This window comes from Meriones unguiculatus, chromosome 6 (assembly GCF_030254825.1).
Source record: "Meriones unguiculatus strain TT.TT164.6M chromosome 6, Bangor_MerUng_6.1, whole genome shotgun sequence".
NCBI classification, from domain to species: Eukaryota; Metazoa; Chordata; class Mammalia; order Rodentia; family Muridae; genus Meriones; species Meriones unguiculatus.
Genome location: NC_083354.1, coordinates 79,006,235 through 79,026,499, shown reverse-complemented (window position 1 = coordinate 79,026,499; position 20,265 = coordinate 79,006,235). Strand labels below are relative to the sequence as shown.

General features: G+C 37.6%; 1 protein-coding gene across 4 annotated transcripts in view; it reads right to left on the bottom strand.

Moving 5' to 3' along the window:
• The window catches only part of Adamts6 (ADAM metallopeptidase with thrombospondin type 1 motif 6), a 263,176-nt gene that overhangs the window by 53,218 nt on the left and 189,693 nt on the right, over positions 1-20,265 (bottom strand). For all 4 annotated transcript variants that reach the window (XR_009592406.1, XM_060385684.1, XM_060385685.1 and 1 more), the window contains 3 exons: positions 14,816-14,949; positions 13,189-13,312; positions 12,215-12,295 (listed from right to left, as the gene is read on the bottom strand). Coding sequence is in view for 3 of the 4 variants with exons in the window: in XM_060385684.1 (XP_060241667.1) it covers positions 12,215-12,295; positions 13,189-13,312; positions 14,816-14,949 (339 nt within the window). In the remaining variant the exon portion in view is untranslated. The remainder of the gene's footprint in view (positions 1-12,214; positions 12,296-13,188; positions 13,313-14,815; positions 14,950-20,265) is intronic.

Genomic DNA, 20,265 nt, shown 5'->3' with positions numbered 1-20,265 from the left:
TCTCATCTTTCTGAAGAATCTTCTAGAAATGAGAGAAAGATGGACCCAGTCTGAAGTACAGACTCCAGGAACAAACAGTGAAGGTTATGGATAAGTAGTTGGATAGAGGTTGATGTAAGAACTCTTCCAACAAAAATCAGGACATCATGGCTTTACCATCAACCCGCAAAATCAATGGATATTTTAATTCATTGGAAAAACAGGAAAATCATTTTAAAGCTATGCTTATCCAGTTATTAGAGACACATAATGAAGAAACAAAGAAAGCTGTCAAAGAAATACACAAATTCAGCCAAAAAAAAAAATAGAGGCACGGATAGAGGCAGGAGTAGAGGCACAATTAGTGGCATATGGAGAGGAAAGAAACAAAAAAACTAGAGGCCGTCACAGAAAAGCAGGACTTCACATTCAAATAGATGAAGGAAATGGTGCAAGACATGAAAACAGAATTAGAATCAATAAAAAACAAACAAACAAACAAACAAACAAACAAAAAACCACAAACAGAGAAAACCCTGGACTTGGAGAACTTAGAGAAAAGATCAGGAACCACAAAGGTAAACATCACCAATAGAATATAAAAGATGGAAGAGAGAATCTCAGGTGCTGAAGATACACGTGCAGAAATTGATAAATCTCTCAAAGAAAAAGTAAAATCGGAAAAGTTCCAAACACAGAACATCCAAGAAATCAAGGAGGCCATGAAAAGACAAACTCTAAGAGAAATAAGAATGGACAAAAAATAAGATTCCAGGCTCCAAGGCCCAGAAAATATTTTCAAGAAAACCATAGAAGAAAAATTTCCCAACTTAAAGAAAGAGATGTCCGTAAACATACAAGAGGCCTACAGAACACCAAACAGACTAGACCAGAAAAGAAACTCCTCGTATCACATCATAGTCAAAACACTAAATCTACAGAACAAAGAAAAGATACTAAAAGCAGCAAGGGAAAAAGGCCAAGTAACATATAAAGGTAAACCTACCAGAACCACACCAGACTTCTCATCAGAAAATAAGAAATCCAGAAGGGCCTAGGTAGATATTGTGCAGACTTTAGGGGAGCACAGATGCCAACCCAGACTACTATAACCAGGAAAACTTTCAATCAACATAGATGGAGAAAACAAAATATTTCATGACAAAAACTAAACTTAATATCTACACAGCAACCCAGCCCTACAGAAGATACTAGAAGGAAAACTCCAATCCAATGAAAACAATGACACCCAAGAAAACACAGGATATAGATAACTTCACAACAAAAAATTAAAAGAAAACAAGCATTGAAACACAGTAATGCCACCAACTCTACAACTAAAGCAACTAACATTCATTGGTCACTATTATGTATCAACATCAACGAACTCAACTTTCCAACAAAAAGACACAGACTAAGAGAATGGTTGTGGAAACAGGGTCCAACATTCTGCTGCATCCAAGAAACACACCTCTGAAACAAAGATAAACACTACCTCAGAGTAAAGGGCTGGAAAAATGTTTTTCAAGCAAACAGACCCAGAAAACAAGCTGGGGTAGCTATCCTAACATCTAATAAATTAGACTTTCAACCAAAATTAATCAAAAAAGATGAAGAGGGCACTTCATTCTCATCAAAGAAAAAATCCACAAGGAGGACATCACATCTATACCCCAAATACAAGATCACCTACAATTGTAAACGAAACATTATTAAAGCTGAAATCACACATTGATCCCAATACCTTAATAGTGGGAGACTTCAACACTCCACTATCATCAAGGAAAAGATCATCTAGACAGAAGCAAAACAGGAAAATAATAGCACTTACAGAGCTCCTAAATCAAATGGACCTAATAGATGTCTACAGAACTTTTCACCCAAACTGAAAAGAGTATACCTTCATCTCAGCATCTCATGGAACCTTCTCAAAAAACTGACCATATACTCAGGCACAAAGGAAGGCTCAACAGATACAAGAAGATAGAAATAATCCCTTGTATCCTATCAGACCACCATGGACTAAAGCTGGACCTCAGCAACAGCAGAAATAACAAAAAGCCTATATACACATGGAAACTAAAAACTCTCTACTCAATGAAAGCTTGGTCAGGGAAGAAACGAAAAAAAAAAATTAGAGACTTCCAAAATTCAATGAAAATGAACATTTTCACAACATGGCCAATCTTATGGGAAACAACGAAAGCAGTGCTAAGAGGAAATTTCATAGCACTAAGTGCCTCCAGAAAGAAGTTGGAGACATCTCATACAAGCAACTTAAAAGCACAGCTAATAGCCCTAGGGGATTTCAGTGCAGAATTCTACCAGACCTTCAAAGAAGGGCTAACTCCAATTCTCTTCAAAATATCCCACAAAATAGGAACAGAAGGAACTTTACCAAACTCATTCTATAAAGCCACAGTCACCTTGAGACCTAAACCACACAAAGACCCCCCAAAAAAAGAAAACTTCAGACCTATCTCTCTTATGAACATTGATGGAAAAATACTCAATAAAATACTTGCAAACCAAATCCAACACACAGAAAGGTAGATCAACAGAATCGAATAGAAGACCCAGAAATAAAATCACATACACATGGATAGTTGATTTTTGACATATAAAATGGAAAAAAAAAAGACAGCATCTTCAATAAATATCATTCACCATGACCAAGTAGGTTTCATCCCAGGTATGGAAATCCATCATTGTAATCCACCATATAAATGAACTGAAGGAGAAACACCACATGATCATCTCCTTAGATGCCAAAAAGGATTTGACAAAATCCAACACCCTTTCATGTTTAAAGTCTTGGAGAGATCAGGGATATAAGGCACATACCTAAACATAGTAAAGACAATATACAGCAAGCCTACAAGCAACAACAAACTAAATGGATTGAAACTTAAATCAATCCCACTGAACCCAGGGACAAGGCAAGGCTGCCCACTCTCTCCATATCTCTTCAATATAGTACTTGAAGTCCTAGCTAGAGCAATTAAGACAACTAAGGAGATCAAGGGGATACAAATCAGAAAGGAAAAAGTCGAAGTATCACTATTTACAGGTGATATGATAATATACATGAGTAACCCCAAAAATTCTACCAGAGAACTCCTTCAGCTGATAAACACCTTCAGCAAAATGGCTGGATACAAAATTAACTAAAAAAAAAAAAATCAGTAGCCCTTTTGTATATGAAAGACAAAAGGGCTGAAAAAGAAATTGGGGAAACTACACCCTTCAAAATAGCCAAAAATAACATAAAGTACCTTGGTGTGACTTTCCCCAAGCAAATGAAACACCTGTTTGAAAAAAAACTTAGAGTCTCTGAAGAAAGAAATCGAAGAAGACATCAGAAGATGTAAAGCTCTCCCATGTTCATGGATCGGTAGGATAAACATACTGAAAATGGCCATCCTGCCAAAAGCAATCTACAGATTCAATGCAATTACAATCAAAATACCAACACAATTTTTTATAGAACTTGAAAGAACAATTCTCAATTACATACAGAAAAACAAAAAACACAGAACTGCCAAAATGTTCCTGTAGAACAAAAGATCATCTGGAGGTATCTCCATCCCTGATCTCAAGCTGTACTAGAGAGCAATAGAAAAACAAACAAACAAACAAACAAAAAAACCCTGCATGGTATTGACATAGAAACAGAAAGGTAGATCAACAGAATTGAATAGAAGACCCAGAAATAAAATCACATACACATGGATAGTTGATTTTTTACATATAAAATGGAAAAAAAAGACAGCATCTTCAACAAATGATGCTGTCAAACTGTATGTCTACATGTAGAAAAATGCAAATAGATCCATATTTATCACCCTGCACAAAGTCCAAGTGGATCAAAGACCTCAACATAAAACCAGAAACACTAAACCTGTTAGAAAAAAAAGTGAGGAAGAACCTTTTACTCATTGGAAGAGGAGACAACTTCCTGAACAGAACACCAACAGCACAGGCTCTAAGATCAACAATCAATAAATGGGACCTCATAAAACTAAAAAGCTTCTATAAAGCTTCTATAAAGCAAAGGACACTGTCGTCAGAACAAAATGACAGCCTACAGACTGGGAAAGGATCTTCACCAACCCTAAATCTGACAGAGGGCTAATGTCCAGAATATATAAAGAACTCAAGAAGTTAAAAAGCAGCTAATCAAGAATCCAATTAAAAAGTGGGGTACAGAGCTAAACAGAGAATTCTCTGTAGAGGAATATCGAACAGCAGAGAAACACTTAAAGAAATGCTCAGGATCCTTAGGCATCAGGGAAATGAAAACCTAAACTACCCTAAGATTTCACCTTACACCCATCAGAATGGCTAAGATCAAAAACTCAAGTGACAATACATGCTGGAGAGGATGTGGAGAAAGGGAAACTCTCCTCCATTGCTGGTGGGAATGTAAACTTGTACAATCACATTGGAAAACAATCTGGCGCTTTATCAGACAATTAGGAATAGTGCTTCCTCAAGATACAGCTATACCACTCATAGGCATATACAAGATATGCCCAAAGTATACAACAAGGACATTTGCTCAACCATGGTTGTAGCAGCTCTATTCATAACAGCCAGAATCTGGAAACAATCCAGATGTTCCTCAACTGAGGAATGGATACAGAAATTGTGGTACATTTATACAATGGAATACTACTCAGCAATTAAAAACAAGGAAATCATGAAATTTGCAGGTAAATGGTGGGAACTAGAAAAGATCATCCTGAGTGAGGTATCCCAGAAGCAGAAAGACACACACGGTATATACTTACTTATAAGTGGATACTAGACATAGAATATAGAATAAACATACTAAAATCTGTACACCTAAAGAAGCTAAGCAAGAAGGAGGACCATGGGTAAGATGATCAATCCTCACTCAGAAAGGCAAATGGGACAGACATCGGAAGAGGGAGAAAACAGGCAACAGGGCAGGAGTCTACCACAGAGGGCCTCTGAAAGACTCTACCCAGCAGTGTATCAAAGCAGATGCTGAGGCTCATAACCAAACTTTGGTCAGAGTGTAGCGAAACTTATGAAAGAAGGGGGAGATAGAAAGACCTGGAGGGGGCAGGAGGTCTACAAGGAGAGCAACAGAACCAAAAAATTTTGGACCCAAGGGGTCTTTTCTGAGACTGATACTCCAACCAAGGACCATGCATGGAGATAACTTAGAACCCCTGCACAGATATAGCCCATGGCAGCTCGGTCTCCAACTGTGTTCCCAAATAAGGGGAACAGGGACTGTCTCTGACATGAACTCAGTGGCTGGCTCTTTGATCACCTTCCTATGAGAGGTGAGCAGCCTTACCAGGCCACAGAGGAAGACAATGCAGCCAGACCTGATGAAACCTGATAAGCTAGGGTCAGATGGAAGGAGAGAAGGACCTCCCCTTTAAGTGAGGGGCATGTGAGGAAATGAGGGAAGCAGAGTGGGATTGGAAGTGAGTGAGGGAGTGAGGGAGCCACAGCTAGGATACAAAGTGAATAAACTGTAATTAATATAAAAATAAATTCAAAAATACAAAGGAATAAATTGTAATAAATAAATAAATAAATAAATAGGAAAATGCCTGTGTTCAAGGTTGACTTGATGATCTATGTAAAAAAATAAAATAAAATAAAATAAAAAGAAAAGAAAGATAAAAGGGCAGAAACCATAAATTTGTAAAACCTCTACTAAAATTAACAAATCATTGTAACTAGGTCTCAAAATATAAAGGAAGTTTAAAAACTTGAAGGATTCAGTTAAGGCCAAATGTCACTCTTTTTAATTTTATTTCATTTCCTTCGAAACTGGGTTTCTCTATGAAGGTCTAGCCGGTCTGGCCTTGATTTGTAGGCCAGGTTGACCTTGAACTCACAAAGATCCACCAGTCTCTGCCTCCTGAATGCTGGAAACCACATCTGACCAAATGCCACTCTTATAGAGAACCTAAATCCAGTTCTTAGTATATGTGAAGATTAGTTCACAACTGTCTACAACTCTTCAGAGGCAGAGGTATGATGCCCCAGTGTCTCTGTTCACATGCACATACCCACACACAGACATACATAGAATTAAAAATAATAAAAATAACTCCTAAAAATTGAATTATGTAATAATAATTAAAATTGGAAAATAAAATGTAAAATGCCCGTACCATTTATAATGTCATTTCAATGTAGAAAATAAAGAGATGGGAATGGGTAGAGTGTTTGCCTGCAAGGCCCTAGATTTGATTCTACCATTGACTTCTCAAAAAATCCAGAATAATAATGTCATAAACATGTACAAAACCTATACACTAAAATATCAATGAAAGTAACCTAAAGAATGTTAGAAGAAACATTCGGGTGTATCTTACAGGTACTGGTAAAATATCCTGGTTAATTTTACATAACTGAAGTAAAAAAGCAAAATTTATTTTGAAACATAAGCACAAATTTAAAGATTTAATGCCTGTGAATTTCAGTCCTGACTGAAAGTTTCAACAATCCAATACAGTATGGCTTTGGTTGAAGGACAGACATGTAGGCAACAAATCTACCTAGGTGTGCAGTTGCTATCTAACAAAGGTGGCCCTGTAATCCAATAGAGGAAATGACATGCTTTCAACAAGCAGAGCTACAGAAGTTCAATATCTGTATGGAGAAAGGATGGCATCTCAAACCTTCCTTTACATTTCCTATAAAACCTAATTGAAGTGGGACATGTTTTATATAAAAGTGAAAACTATTCTTTGTTTTGTTTTTGCTTTTGGTGCTGGAGATTCAGCTGAGGGTCCTGTGCATGGTAGGCATCTACTCTACCTCTGAGGTATGCCCATAGTCCCTTAAAGCTATCATTTTGTTCTTACTGCAGCACATAGACTACAAGCATTGCTTCTTGAAGAATGCTGAAGAGGATGTTTACAGCTTTACAGCACACATTTCTAAGAAAGGACATAAATGCAAAACATAGCGAGCCAACCCCTGACACTAATGATACTCTGCTATGCTTACAGACAGGATAACTGTCCTCTGAGAGGCTCCATTTAGCAGCAGATTGAAACAGATGCTGAGACCCACATCCAAACATTAGGCAGAGTGAATGGAGTCTTGTAGAAGTGTGGGGAAAGAATAGAAGAGACAAGAACTCCACAAGAAGACCAATGGAGTCAATTAACTTGGGACCATGTGCACTTACAGAGATTGAAGGACCAACCAAAGAGCATGCATGTATGATCTAGACCAAGGCCCCCTGTTGGTATAATGTTCTTGTGGAATGTACCCTTGTTCACTCAAATGCTGATTTCTCTACCCCACTATCTGGTTTCAATCAAGACACTGCATTGTGATGTTTATTCTAACTATCACCTGTCTCAGGTCTACGTAAACTCACCACCATTTGTTCTCTGTGTTGTTAATAAAACAACCAGCCATTGCTATGCAGTGGGGAGAATAGGGTGGGGCATCCTGGTCTGGAGGGGAGAGAGAGGAAGAGGAGGGTAGGAGCAGAGGTTGGCAGGAGAGGACTTGCAACCATGAGGAGGGTCTTGGAACCAGGAGGAAAGATGAACCAGATCTAAGATATGACTTAAGGCAAGTATAATGAGTAACATCTGAGTGGTAGGAAACTATGCGGGTTTGGAGGTTTAGGATGGAGTAATTATTTCCCAGCATTGAGCTCTAGGTTAACAAAATAAATACTAGTCTCTGTGTGGTGATTTTTGATATATAGCTGGATTAGAAAAAACTGCAGCTTAACTAAAAGATAAATCAATAATAATAAAATATTAATAGCCCCCTACACATGTGTGGCCGGTGGGCAGCTTGATCTTCATGTGGGTCCTCTGTGGAGTAGAGACTGTTGCTGCTGTGGATCAATTCTTCTTAGCGGGTCTTCCTTGCCTACCCTAGGAGGAGGAGGGTGAGGGGGAATGCACTCCATCATGATGTGACTTGATGTGCTGGGGTGGGTTGATGAGAAGGGGCTCCCCTTTTCTGAGGGGAGTGTTGGTATAACGTTCTTTTGGAATGTATACAATTTATCTTTGTTCATTCAAATTCTAATTTCTCTCCCCCACTATCTGGTTTCAGTCTGGACATTGCATTGTGATGCTTATTCTAACCATCACCTGTCTCAAGTTTGTGCAAACATGCCACCATTTGTTCTCTATATTGTCAATTAAACAACCAACTGTTGCTTTGCAATGGAGAGGATAGGGTGGGGCATCCTGGTCCAGAGGGGAGGAAAAGGAAACCAGGGGAAGAAGGAGAAGAGAATCGAGAATCGGCAAGAGAGGACTTGGAACCATGAGGAGGGTCTTGGAACCAGGAGGAAAGATGAACCGGACCTAAGATATGACTGAAAGCAAGTATAATGGGTGAAATCTGAATGGTAGGAAATTATGCGGGCTTGGAGATTTAGGATGGAATAATTATTGCCCAGCATAATTAAATAATTAATTAGGTTAATTAATTAAATAATAATTAGATTAATTAAATAAATCACAGTCTCTGTGTGGTGATTTGGGTATACAGCTGGGTTAGGACTAACCGCTGTTTAACTAAAAGATAAATCAATAGTAAATATTAATTACCAACAACAGGGGAGGGTGAAGGGGGAAGAGGTGGGAAGGTGGAACCAAGAGGAGAGGACGGAGGGGGCTGCATTTAAGATGTGGAGTGAATGAATAAATAAACTTTAAAAGAGGATGGAATTGGGAGGGAATGAGGGATGGAGCTACAGCTGGGATACAAAGTAACCTGTGATTAATATAAAAAATTATATAAAAAATAATAAGCAAGACACACACTAAGAGAAAACATTCACTCACTTATGTCTGGAAGTTTTCTATCCAGAGCATACGCAGATCACCTAATTCAATCACATTTTTACCTGAGGTAGGAGGATCATAAATTCAGTCCGGCTTAGGCTACACAGCAATGTTAACATTAACCTGGATTCACAGTAAGACCCAGGCTAGAAGAATACCAAAGGGTAAAAATAGCTACAGTATTTTTAGACCCTTCATGAAAGAAGATATCCAGCCTGGCATGCTGTTGTACACCTCTAAGCTTAGCACCTAGGAATCACAGACAGGTGAGTATCTGAGTTCTAGGCCAGTCTGATCTCCATAGTAAGTTCCAGAACAGCAAAGGCTACATAGTGTTTCCTCAAACAAAGTAAAAACAAATTATTTCCATATGGTTAAAGACTGTGTTATCAAGTATTGACAAGAATATGACAAATTGAAACTTTTCTGAATGGCATACATCCACTTTAGAATACAATCCTATATTTCTTTTTTATCCCAGCTATTTTGGGGTAAAACTGAAAAGTTGAAGAATTTAAGGTTTCCAATGTGCTGACCTTACATACTCTGTGTGTGGTGAGATGACTGTCTGTTCAGTTAGTAAATTTCAGGCATGGAATTGTGTAGAAGTTTCCTGAGATTAAAAACTTCCAGTAAGGTGAAACAATAGGATGTTCTAAGGGGAGCTCCTTAAATTAGGAAGTAAACACATCAAAATAGCTCTAGAAGTCCCTGAAACTGATCAGTACTCCTTCCTCAAGTTCACAAAAGCAGTCAAGACTGCTGAGTCACTCTCAGGTAAGCTCGAGAGAAAAGAAGACTGAGACAAAGCCAGCTACCTGGATGAAGCAGAGACCAGCCAAACATCCTAGAAAAAAGGCAGTTACTTTCCAAACTTCCTAGAAGAAACAAACACCAGCTGATCCACCTGGAAAGGACACTGTCCAACCCACTGAGCTGCCTGCAGGCTGTGCAGTGTGCTCCAGGTTTCCAGCTTTGCCAACTGTGACTGATGCTGGACTGGGCATGGTAAAGCAACTGTCTGAATAATACCTGCTCTCTAAGTAACCCCCCCCCACCATAACCCTATAAGGACACTGACGAAACTCTGGCTCACCAACTTGGACTTTGGTAGTGTCCATCTTTGGTCTGTCTTCAGTTCCTATCTATAGTGAGTAGACGTTTTCACATCTCCTCAGGAACAGTGTCATATTAACGATACACTCTTAATAAGATACAGTATGCCATAGCTTTAGGATTTATTTATCATATAACCAAAAGTTTAAACTTGTTGACCAACATCTCTCCATCTGTTATCCTCCTTCCAAGACCCACTGTAACTAGCCACCTTTCTATTTTCTTCCTATGAGATGGACATTTTTAGAGTGTACATGATGTAATGTGCTGTCTATGTCTGTGTCTGGTTTATGTCATTTTGCAAAATGTCTTTTAGATTTGTTCATGTTGTCACAGATGGCAAGGTTTCCTTTTTTATCTTTCTTTTCTTTTTTTTTCAACTTCAAAAATTAAAATATAATTTCTCCCTCTTTCTGCCAAGACACCATGCAACCTGAGGAGTCTGTTTGGCATTGCTTGTGTACATATTTTTGAAGGCTTACCTCTTGGGGTTACATGATTGTTTAGTATATCCCTCTGTGGGAAAGATGAAACCTCCCTCTCTTAGCCACTTTTAATTGCTTGTAGCTCTTAATCTAAGGCTGAGACCCTGGTTGATTTCTTCCATCTGTATTGGTTTGTCAATAGGTGTTGTCATTGTTCGGGTCTTGTTTAAACAGCCACATTTCTTTTCCATTTTTAATTATGTGTATATCTGTGTGTATATATGTATGTAGCACAGTATCCCCAGACTCAAGAAGAAGGTATCAGAGCCCATGGAACTGGAGTTACAGTAGTTAGCAGTAGTAGCAGTAGTTAGCTGCCCAAAACAGGTGCTGAGCCTGGAACTAATGTCCTCTGTGAGAGTAGTGCATGCTTTTAACCATTGAGCTATCTTTCTTTGTTTTATTTTTAAGGCTGAGGGATATCCCTCACAAAAACATGACACAATTGTCTTGTTCTTTCATTCCTCAGCACACACTTAGGTGTGTGCGGATCATGGCTTTTGTGGACAATGCTATAATGAATATGGAGTATAATAATATCTTTGAGATGGTGACTTTAATATATATATATATTTAGTATACACATATGTGTATGTGTATACACACACACACACACACACTCAGATGTGGAATTGCTGGATCATATGGTAACTCTGTTTTTAACATTCTCATGAACAACCATTCTCTTTCTATGAATGATTTCATATTTATTATCTGTCTGTCTGTCTGTATGTCTCTTTTCTCACTCTTTCTTCAGGGTTTCATGTAACCCTGGTGGCCTGGAACTTAACATGCAGCTGAAAATGGCCTCCTGCTCTCTGTCTCCCAAGTACTGGGATTACAGACTTACATTACCACTGTCATTGCAATTTCTTAAAAAGTTAAAAAGTTTAATTAAAAAGTTTAACTTTTTAAAAAGTTAAATGAGGTCAGTTTCTCCTAGGAATTTATTCAGGAGAAATAAAAACACATGTTCACAGAAATCTTGCTTATGAGTGTTCCAAAAAACCTTATTCATGGTTGGGAAATAGTTCAGTTGGTAAAGTGGTAGTCTTGTAAGCATGAGGACCTGAGGCTGACCCTTAGAACATTCATTGAAAAAGTCAGGCACAGTGGCCTGTGTTGGTAAGCCCAGTTCTGGGGAAACAGAAAGAGATCTCCGGGGGAGGGGGGTTTCAGGGGCCAGTCTGTCTAGACTAACCCACAAGACCCAGGTCCCAGTGAAAGATCCTATCTCAAAGTGAAAAACTGTGGAGGCATGACACCCAGTGTTGACCCCTGGCCTCCGTAAGAACAGACACAAGTGCACGTGCACTGGAACACACAGAAGCATTACTCATAGTAGGAAAAGACATGAACGCCCAAGCATCCATCAGCAACTGACTATTATAAACTTATAATTAACATATCTATACATGCATACCACACACATATGGAAAATAAAAAGTTAAAAGTAGATCAATATTTGCCTGAGACTCAGGTTGGATCTAACAGAATTAATATCCAAAGAGGAATGAAGGCAATTTAACTGTAAAAGGGAGTAATGTTTACAATCATAGAAATGCTTTCTACCTTGGTTATAGCATTTATATTTAAACTATATAGTTATCATTACGTACTCCATTATATGCAAGTTATACTTCAATAAGATTGAGTTAAAAACCAAATAATTAACACACTGAAATGTAAACTATATACTTGTAATTTTTCTGCTTAGTGTTTTATTGTATGTGTATGGATGCAACTTGGAACATCTTTCAATATTATGTCTTTCACACCACTAATTTAGAAATATTTAGCAAAATAACTTACCAATGTAATTTTTTGACATGGAAACTTCTCTTACTTCAATATGAACAGAGCCTCTTGGTATCTGCACCACTTCCATATAACCTGGAATACAGAAGATTGCCAGCAATAAGCAGCTAACTAGAAAATTAATGCTTATCAGACATTTAATATTAGCAGTGCCCTCAAGTTTTTAATTTCTTCTTTGACTTTGTACTCCATAATTAGAGAAATGTTCCATAAGAGCAAATCTCTAGTATATCTATGAAGACATTTTAGAAAAAAAAAGTTTAATTAACTTGGTGGTGGTGAGAGGGAACTTGAGATAAGATATGACTATGTTGTTGACTGGCCTCGAACTCACTCTGTAGACCAGGCTGGCCATGTACTCATGAGACCTGCCTGCCTGTGCCTAATCTTTTTGTCTAAAATCATCTCAAGATATTTATAGCTTTAGCATGTACAATATTTGTCCACCTTTCTTTTCTCAACACATTCTCCTTACACCATGCTCTCTGGGTTGTCATTGTCCAAAGCATGGCCAGTTGGAAGTAGCAGTAACACTCATTTACAGTCATAGCTACCAATGAGGCCGAGAGACCAGGATCACCTATGCCTGGGAGTTCAAAGCCAGACTGGGTCATTTAAGCAGGACCCTATCAAAGTTAAGAAAGTAAGTAAGTAAGTAAGTAAGTAAATGAATAAATAAGCAGGGCTGGGGTGTAGCTCAGTGGAAGAACACTTGCCTAGCACGGTCAAAAGCTTATTTTCAATCCTCAGCAAACCCTCTTCATAAATAAAAGGCTAACAGAAGTCAAATCACATTCTTTAAGATATCTTCATGAAGCTACACTTAACATGTGAGAGACTGAAAGGAGCACACTGTCTGGAGAAAAGATGTTTCTGTTCTTCCTAAATAAGGTTTTTAGCAGAGGAAAGGAAGAGCAAGAGTCTTTACTACTGCAGTACACCAGAGGGAGAGCTCTCTCCGTACTCACCTCCTCTGGGCAATGAGTCATTGAAGAACCCTTCAATGGCATCACAGGTGCTTCCATCCCCACCACAGACTCGGCACCTATCTTCCCTAGCATCAGATCCCAAAATATTATCACAACCTACATGCTGAAAACAGAGAATATTTAGAGCGTCAAAAGGGAAATTCCTGGAACCGTAACTAATCAAATACATATAACTTAGTTATTTGCTTGTATTTCCAGTAAAGGAAATCAAAACAGGAAACACTTTCCCATTTAATGTCATTCTCTATTAAGTACAGCTAACATTTCTAAATATCTAAATTAAAAAAACTGATAGTCAAAGAAATATGACTTTCTAACCTGTATCTCTTTCTAATCTTTTATAATATTGTAATTTATGAGTAACAAACTCTTTCCTTTTCACCCCATCAGGCAATTCAAGAGCCAGAAAGATGACTCATAAGGACACTACTGAGCTCATCCTCTGCAGGGCTGTAATAGAGAGGGTCCTACTGAGCCCCACTGTCTGCCCTTCCTAAACCATGCCCTTTCAGCCAGTTGTTAGTGCTAGGTGCTAATTATAATGTTCACACCTGATTAAGTTTTTTTTTTTTAATTAATACTTGTTTCTACTCTGGGAGTCAAATTGGCATAAACAAAGGAGATGTAAGCATGCAATTAGAGAAACTAAATTTTTAAATTTTAATTTTACATTTAATTAAAAAATGTGGATTTTTAACATGTAGATTATATATTTTGGTGATTGAATTTATACATCTTAAATTTAGTCAAAATAAAACCTGTAATTATATCTTGTCATATAAAAATGTCATAAAATGTATTTTAAGAAGATGAAGTATCTATACAAATACACATAAGTAAACACAAATCTCCTTCTTTTTCTGTTTACACAAACATTCTGATTATACCAGAATGACCCATTCATATAATGAAACCATGCAAAGGTCATTTCTTCTGGAATTTTAATTATATTTATAATAATTGCCAAGGATATATTTTTGGGGGTTTTAAATTTACATTATTCTCCTGTTCTGTTTATAAACAAAAGAATAGAAAAAAGAGAGGAAATAAAGGATTCTACTCTTCTTCATGTGGCTACCATATGTTCTTATTGGAGAACTTTATATATTTCATAGTATAATTTTTTCTCAAAGTGTGAAATAGCTATGTTCCACCTACTTTATCTCCTTTTGAATCATTATGATGGTTTTCATTACAGTCAGTCTTATTAAAGCATTTACTTTAGCATTAGCCAGACGACTTGGAAGAAGTAAAGATCAAATCTGTGGATCTTATCGTAAGAAGAAAAGCCACAAAACCGCTGTTCTCATAACTTGTTTTGCTTTGGAGAGAAGCACATTACCAAGCGGTGTAAACTAAGAATGAAGAGATAAAGCAGTGTTTTGCTTAGCTTCATAATTTCCAAGTTCCTTTCAATAATTTGTCTCTAAATCTAATGATCCAGTTAATGCATGTGTGTGCGCGCTGTATTGTTTTTTACTGTAACTGAATTTATCTACAGTGTGGCTTTAAAAAATTGACCATAGAACCCAACCCAAGCTTACTGTCTGAGAAAAGACAAAAGACGCCCCCCCCCCCCGCCAAAGAGAAGTAAAATCTGAGCCACCTTGCATTCTCCATTGATACAGATATCTAGTGAGTCGGCATTGCACTGGGTCCCATCTATGACAGCAGGGGCTCGCTCAGTGTAGAAATTGTAACCTTCAGCCAGGCAGTTTAATGCACAAGGTTTTACCCCACCTAGACAGATAAAACATAAGTGAAAAAAATGGAGTAGTTCTCCTAAGAAGGACTCATCCAATGTTATTGGTACCGAATTTACAGGTCATGTGTACAGTGTCCATGAGTGCACACTTCAGACATCAATCCTAAAAAGCTCTTCGTGTGTATCTTTATTGCATACACTGCATAAAGGAGTGCCTGCCGGGCAGCGCTGGGCTTTAAGCCTTTCAAGCGCACCCGCTATATACCACAATAGATCTCAGACCAAAGGAACCACAGTGGAAGTCACCGAATGCTTTTAAAACTATGAAAAGAGAAGCGCTTTAAAAAACGAGCTATGGAAATAAAATTCCAGGAAATATAAAAATAACCTTTAGAACAAATAAAAATTTAATTATATGTTCTGCTAAATCCCATACAAAAGCTGTGCTGTGTCAATCAAGCTGGGATACACACTATCATAACAAAAGGAAATCTGTACAAGTCTTAAAAACATCATTCTCCAAAGCTCTGGAAAATAATTTCATATGAGATCAGCAAATCTGTGATAAAATAAACAATGGCACTGCAATTATGTAATTCTTATTAGATTAATAAAAGAAGACATCCGAACTACAGTATTAGATTTTAGTAACTGAAACAACATATAGTATGCTTTATGAAAAACATAATGGCCATTTCAATGTCTTAGAAATGTGTATCTCATATCTATCTATATATTTATATCTATATGAGAATATATCTAAATGTAACACACGTATATAGATCTGTAAATAAATTTATATTTGTGTGTGTGTGTATGTGAGTGGGTGCACATGAGCCATGGTGTGTGTCTGTAGGTCAGAGGGCAATGCCAGGAGTCATTTCTCTCTTTTTACCCATGTGTGTCCCAGGGATCAAATTCAGAGCATTTGGCTTGGCGGCTGAGCTATCTTGATAATCGATACATGTGCATTTTTCAAAGTTAATGTGGAAAATAAAAATCATGGCAATTCATGTATCATAAATGTGGTCTTACTAGAATGGAAATAGCACATATAAAAACTTTATATAATAAATTACTGATTAAAGTTATGAGATAAAATATTTTTATATCTTTATTTCATAAGGTTTAAAACACTTTATTCTAGTTAGTCTGTCAAAATTTCTCCTTGAAGTAAGGCTTCAACAAAGAAAATAAAGCAGATAAATTATATGTCTGGGTTTCAATAAAGTTCTTAGAAATAATGTTTCTGAAGGGCAAGAGCAGGTAAAAGAAGAAAGCAAAGTGTATGATGAGGTCAATAATAAAGTAGGGCATTCTATTAAAGGAGTTTACTGTTATGATAAGGCTGTCCCAATGTTATTGTATTTTTTAAGTCAAGATGAAAGCACAGATTCTATTCTGTCTTTTTTTTTTTTTTTGAGGCCGACAAACTGCTCTCTGTAGTACAGTTGGTACCTGAAAATTAGAAGCACTCTCTGTGTGATTCTATAGATGAGAAGGGTCAGGAAAGCAAAGAATAGATAATCTATGTCTCCAAGATGGAATAATGGGAAGAGCCCTAGGAATAACAAAGGGCGTATACATTAGCTGAGAGTGTGAAGAAACAGATGGGCACTGTGGGGTGGGGGGGGGTAGCACACCTCTCTATCTCAAACTCTCAAGTAGGGGAAGCAGAACCAGAACCTCAATCCAAAGAGTTTGTTCTCCTCTCTATTCGTTGTTATTCTCAGAAGTAGTTTTTTTTAACTGGCATTTCCATGTTTTGGTATCTTTAGATTTAGTAATTAAGAGTCTGTAATCTCTTAGAGGTGTCATGTTACCTTGCTCACTCATGTTTCTTCTGTTCATGTGTTGTAATTTGCCTATCTGTTTGGAGAGCTCTGGGGTTTTTGGTGATTATTTTTGGATTTTGGGTGAATGATCCCCAATATGAATAATTTCAAGCTCTGATATTAGCTATCAACCAAAATCACTAATTCTAGCAAGTTAGCGTTTAAAAATCAGCATGAAATAAAGATATTTCAAGATAAGCAAAAAATAAGCAATTTATCTCCAAGTCAACACTGCAGAAAAGAGTAAAAGAATTATTATGCTCAGAGGAGGCAGAAAGATTACTGTAATCAGGAGTAGAGAAGAAATTTCATGAGAGAAGTAGATTAGCAAAAAAAAAAAAAAAAACCCACCAAAAGCAATAACAATCTAGAAAAAAAATCTACAAAAATTATAGGGATTACCAATCCCCTCTTAATAATTATCTTAATTTTTCAATTACATTATGAAGATAAGCATAGTGGATTAACAGATAAGATGGAATTATTTGTTGTCTATAATAAACTCCTTTGAAGGGATAGGATGCAGGGAGAACAGGAAGGGTTAAATGGTGGAGAAGAAGGAAGGGCAGGATGGAGGAATGAGTGTGGAGAGAGGTGACAAACACTGATTACCTTTGAAAATGCCATACAGAAGTCTGCTATTGAAAAGCTTCCTAAAATACATGCATATTCACATATACAGAAATTTAAAAGAGTCACACTTTAATGAGAAGATGATGTCGCTCCCACACAACAAAGGCTATCAGTGAAAAGCCCAGTGCTAGGCTAGTTATGGGTTACTTATTTTCCAGTTGTTGGTCAGTGGGATCCCAATAGACCCACCAGAAAGCATTATAGGCTTTTGCCATTGCTCTTGGTTGCCCTGTAGAAACTGATGGCAAGATTCTATTGCTGAAAACACCAGAGTTGACTCATAGGGAAGGGAGAAACCAAACTAGTACTAGTCTAGAGCCTTCCTTTCTACTGACCTGCTTTCATGTAAAAAAAAGAAAAAGGAAAAAAAAGTGCTATGTATGCTACCAGGAAAGAAAAATAAAAACAAAAGTCTTTCCTATGTACAAACCTTGCAAGCTACAATAATGACTGGCCTGGCAAGATATACTCACTGAAGCAGTATGAATATTAAGAGAGTAACTGACTGTTTTCTGATTGGACTTAAATGCTGCACCACAAGATGGAACCCATGCCTGGAACTGTTAACTAGGTACTAGGCTTGCGGCTGATTATGTCACAGGTCCTAGGGGAGAACCTAGAATACTGAATTTATTATTATTCAGCTAAATGGACCCAGTAATAAACTGCCCTGTTATGTTCTTATCTTTACACTCATAGATTAGTGTCTCTCAACCCTCATTAGAGAAGCTTCTTTTTGCAGTAGATAGTGATCAATACAGAAAGACTCATAATTTGTTAAAATTGTGAAGAAAGACTGTGAAGAAAGCTGGGCATTGACAGGGCATGCCTTTAATCCAGTACTCAACTCAGGAGGCAGAGGCAGGTGGATCTCTGTGTTTAAGGCCAGCCTAGTCTTGAAAAACCAAAAAAAAAAAAAAAAAAAAAGAGAGCGACTGTGGAGAACTTATATCCATATCACATTCCCCACCCCCATCCTCAAGGCTTAGGGATCATTTTGGAAGGAGTAGAAAGATTTTAAGAGTCAAAGCTAGTGGACATCTGAAGCAAAAACTATTTCCTGTATATGACAGCACCATTATACACATCAACACGCAGCAGCATGACTGCTTGCATGAGGCATGCTCAACATCAAGCCAGCATGGGTTGGAGATGGGCTCATGGAGCTCCTCCCTTAGTTGTGCATCTATTGAAAATAAGTGGCTAATGGAAAAGGAAAAGTCAGTTTTTGTTCTGTTTGCAGCCACTGTGAGAACACTCAAGTTACAATGGCTGGTTCTGCTCTCATGCACATACAAGCAGCAGTAAGCTGACCCAGTGGGGTTTTAAAAAAGAAGAAGAGAGAGAGCACGTAAGTTGAGATGAAAAAAGGTGGTGGCGCCTGATAATGGGGAAACTGGAGGGAAATAAAAATGGGGTAGGTTTGATTAAAATGAATTGCGTATAATAATATGTATTGTGAATATACATATATGTGTGTGTATATATGCATACATGTATGTGTATTGTTAAATTCTCAAACAATAAAAAAGAAAGCTAGACATAGTGGTGTATGCCTTTAATCCCAGCATTTGGGAGGCAAAGGCAGATGGATTCTAAGTTCAAGGCCAGCTTGGTCTACATAATGAGTTCTAGGACAGCCAGAGTTACATAGTGAGACCCTGTCTCAAAATATAAAGTAGGAGAGATTCCAAGATGGCAGTGCCCAGGGAGGTTAAGCTCAGCCACTGTGGAGCGAACACGGCTGACTGCAAAATGCAGGCTGCAACTGCATCTGTGTTTTCCAGCAGGTGGAACTACACACCATCCTGAGGAGTGCTCCCAGGATCTATCTATCTATCTATCTATCTATCTATCTATCTATCTATCTATCTATCTATCTATCTATATTTATATATATATAAAACATGTGGTATTTCCACTCTAGTAAGACCACATTTACATCTGTGTTTTCAATATACTATAAAATCATGATACATGCAATGCTATGATTTTTGTTTATTTTCTACATTAACCTTAATGTAGAATTTTTTTTTATTTTTAAACCTTTATTTCATAAGGTTTAAAACATTGGCTTTTGTTTAGTTAGGCCGACAATCAGATGAGTAAAGAAAATCAATTCAGGATGAAGAATTTTAGCCATACAGAAGGGAAATAAGCAGCATGGATGAGAAACAGAACAAGAAAACTGAGATCCTGAAAAAATAAAAAGCCCAAACAAACAATGAAATAAAAAAACTCATCAACCAAATAAAAACACAGTGGAAAGCATCAGCAATAGATAAGATGAAAAGAAGAAAGACTATCAGGGATGGAAGGCAAGGCTAAGGCCATACTATCTCCGACATCAAGAAAGAAAGAAGTAATAAGCAGTATGTCAACAGCATATGAGGACTGTTACACAAGATTAAGGGGCCAAACCTAAGAATATATGTAGTCCAGAGAAACCAGTCCTGATGAGACCTGATAGACTGGGGTCAGATGGAAGGCGAGGAGGACCTCCCCTATCAGTGGACTAGGGGAGGGGCATGGGGGAGAAGAGGAAGGGAGCGTGGGATTTGGAGGAGATGAGGGAGGGGGGCCACAGCCTGAATAAAAATCGAATAAATTGTAATAAATGATCATAATAATAAAAAAGAAAAAAACCATACAGTTGAAAAAAAAGAATACATGTGGTCAAGGGACTGAGATAAAAGCTTAAGTTACAGAAAACCCATTTTAAAAATTATATCTAAAATTGCTTCAAATCTGGGGAAAGAAATGAACATTCAAGATCTAGGAACAGGACCATCTCTGACATGAACTCGGGCTGGCTCTTTGACTACCTCCACCTGAGTGGGGAGGAGCCTTACTAGTGTACAGAGGAAGATAAAGAAGTCAGTC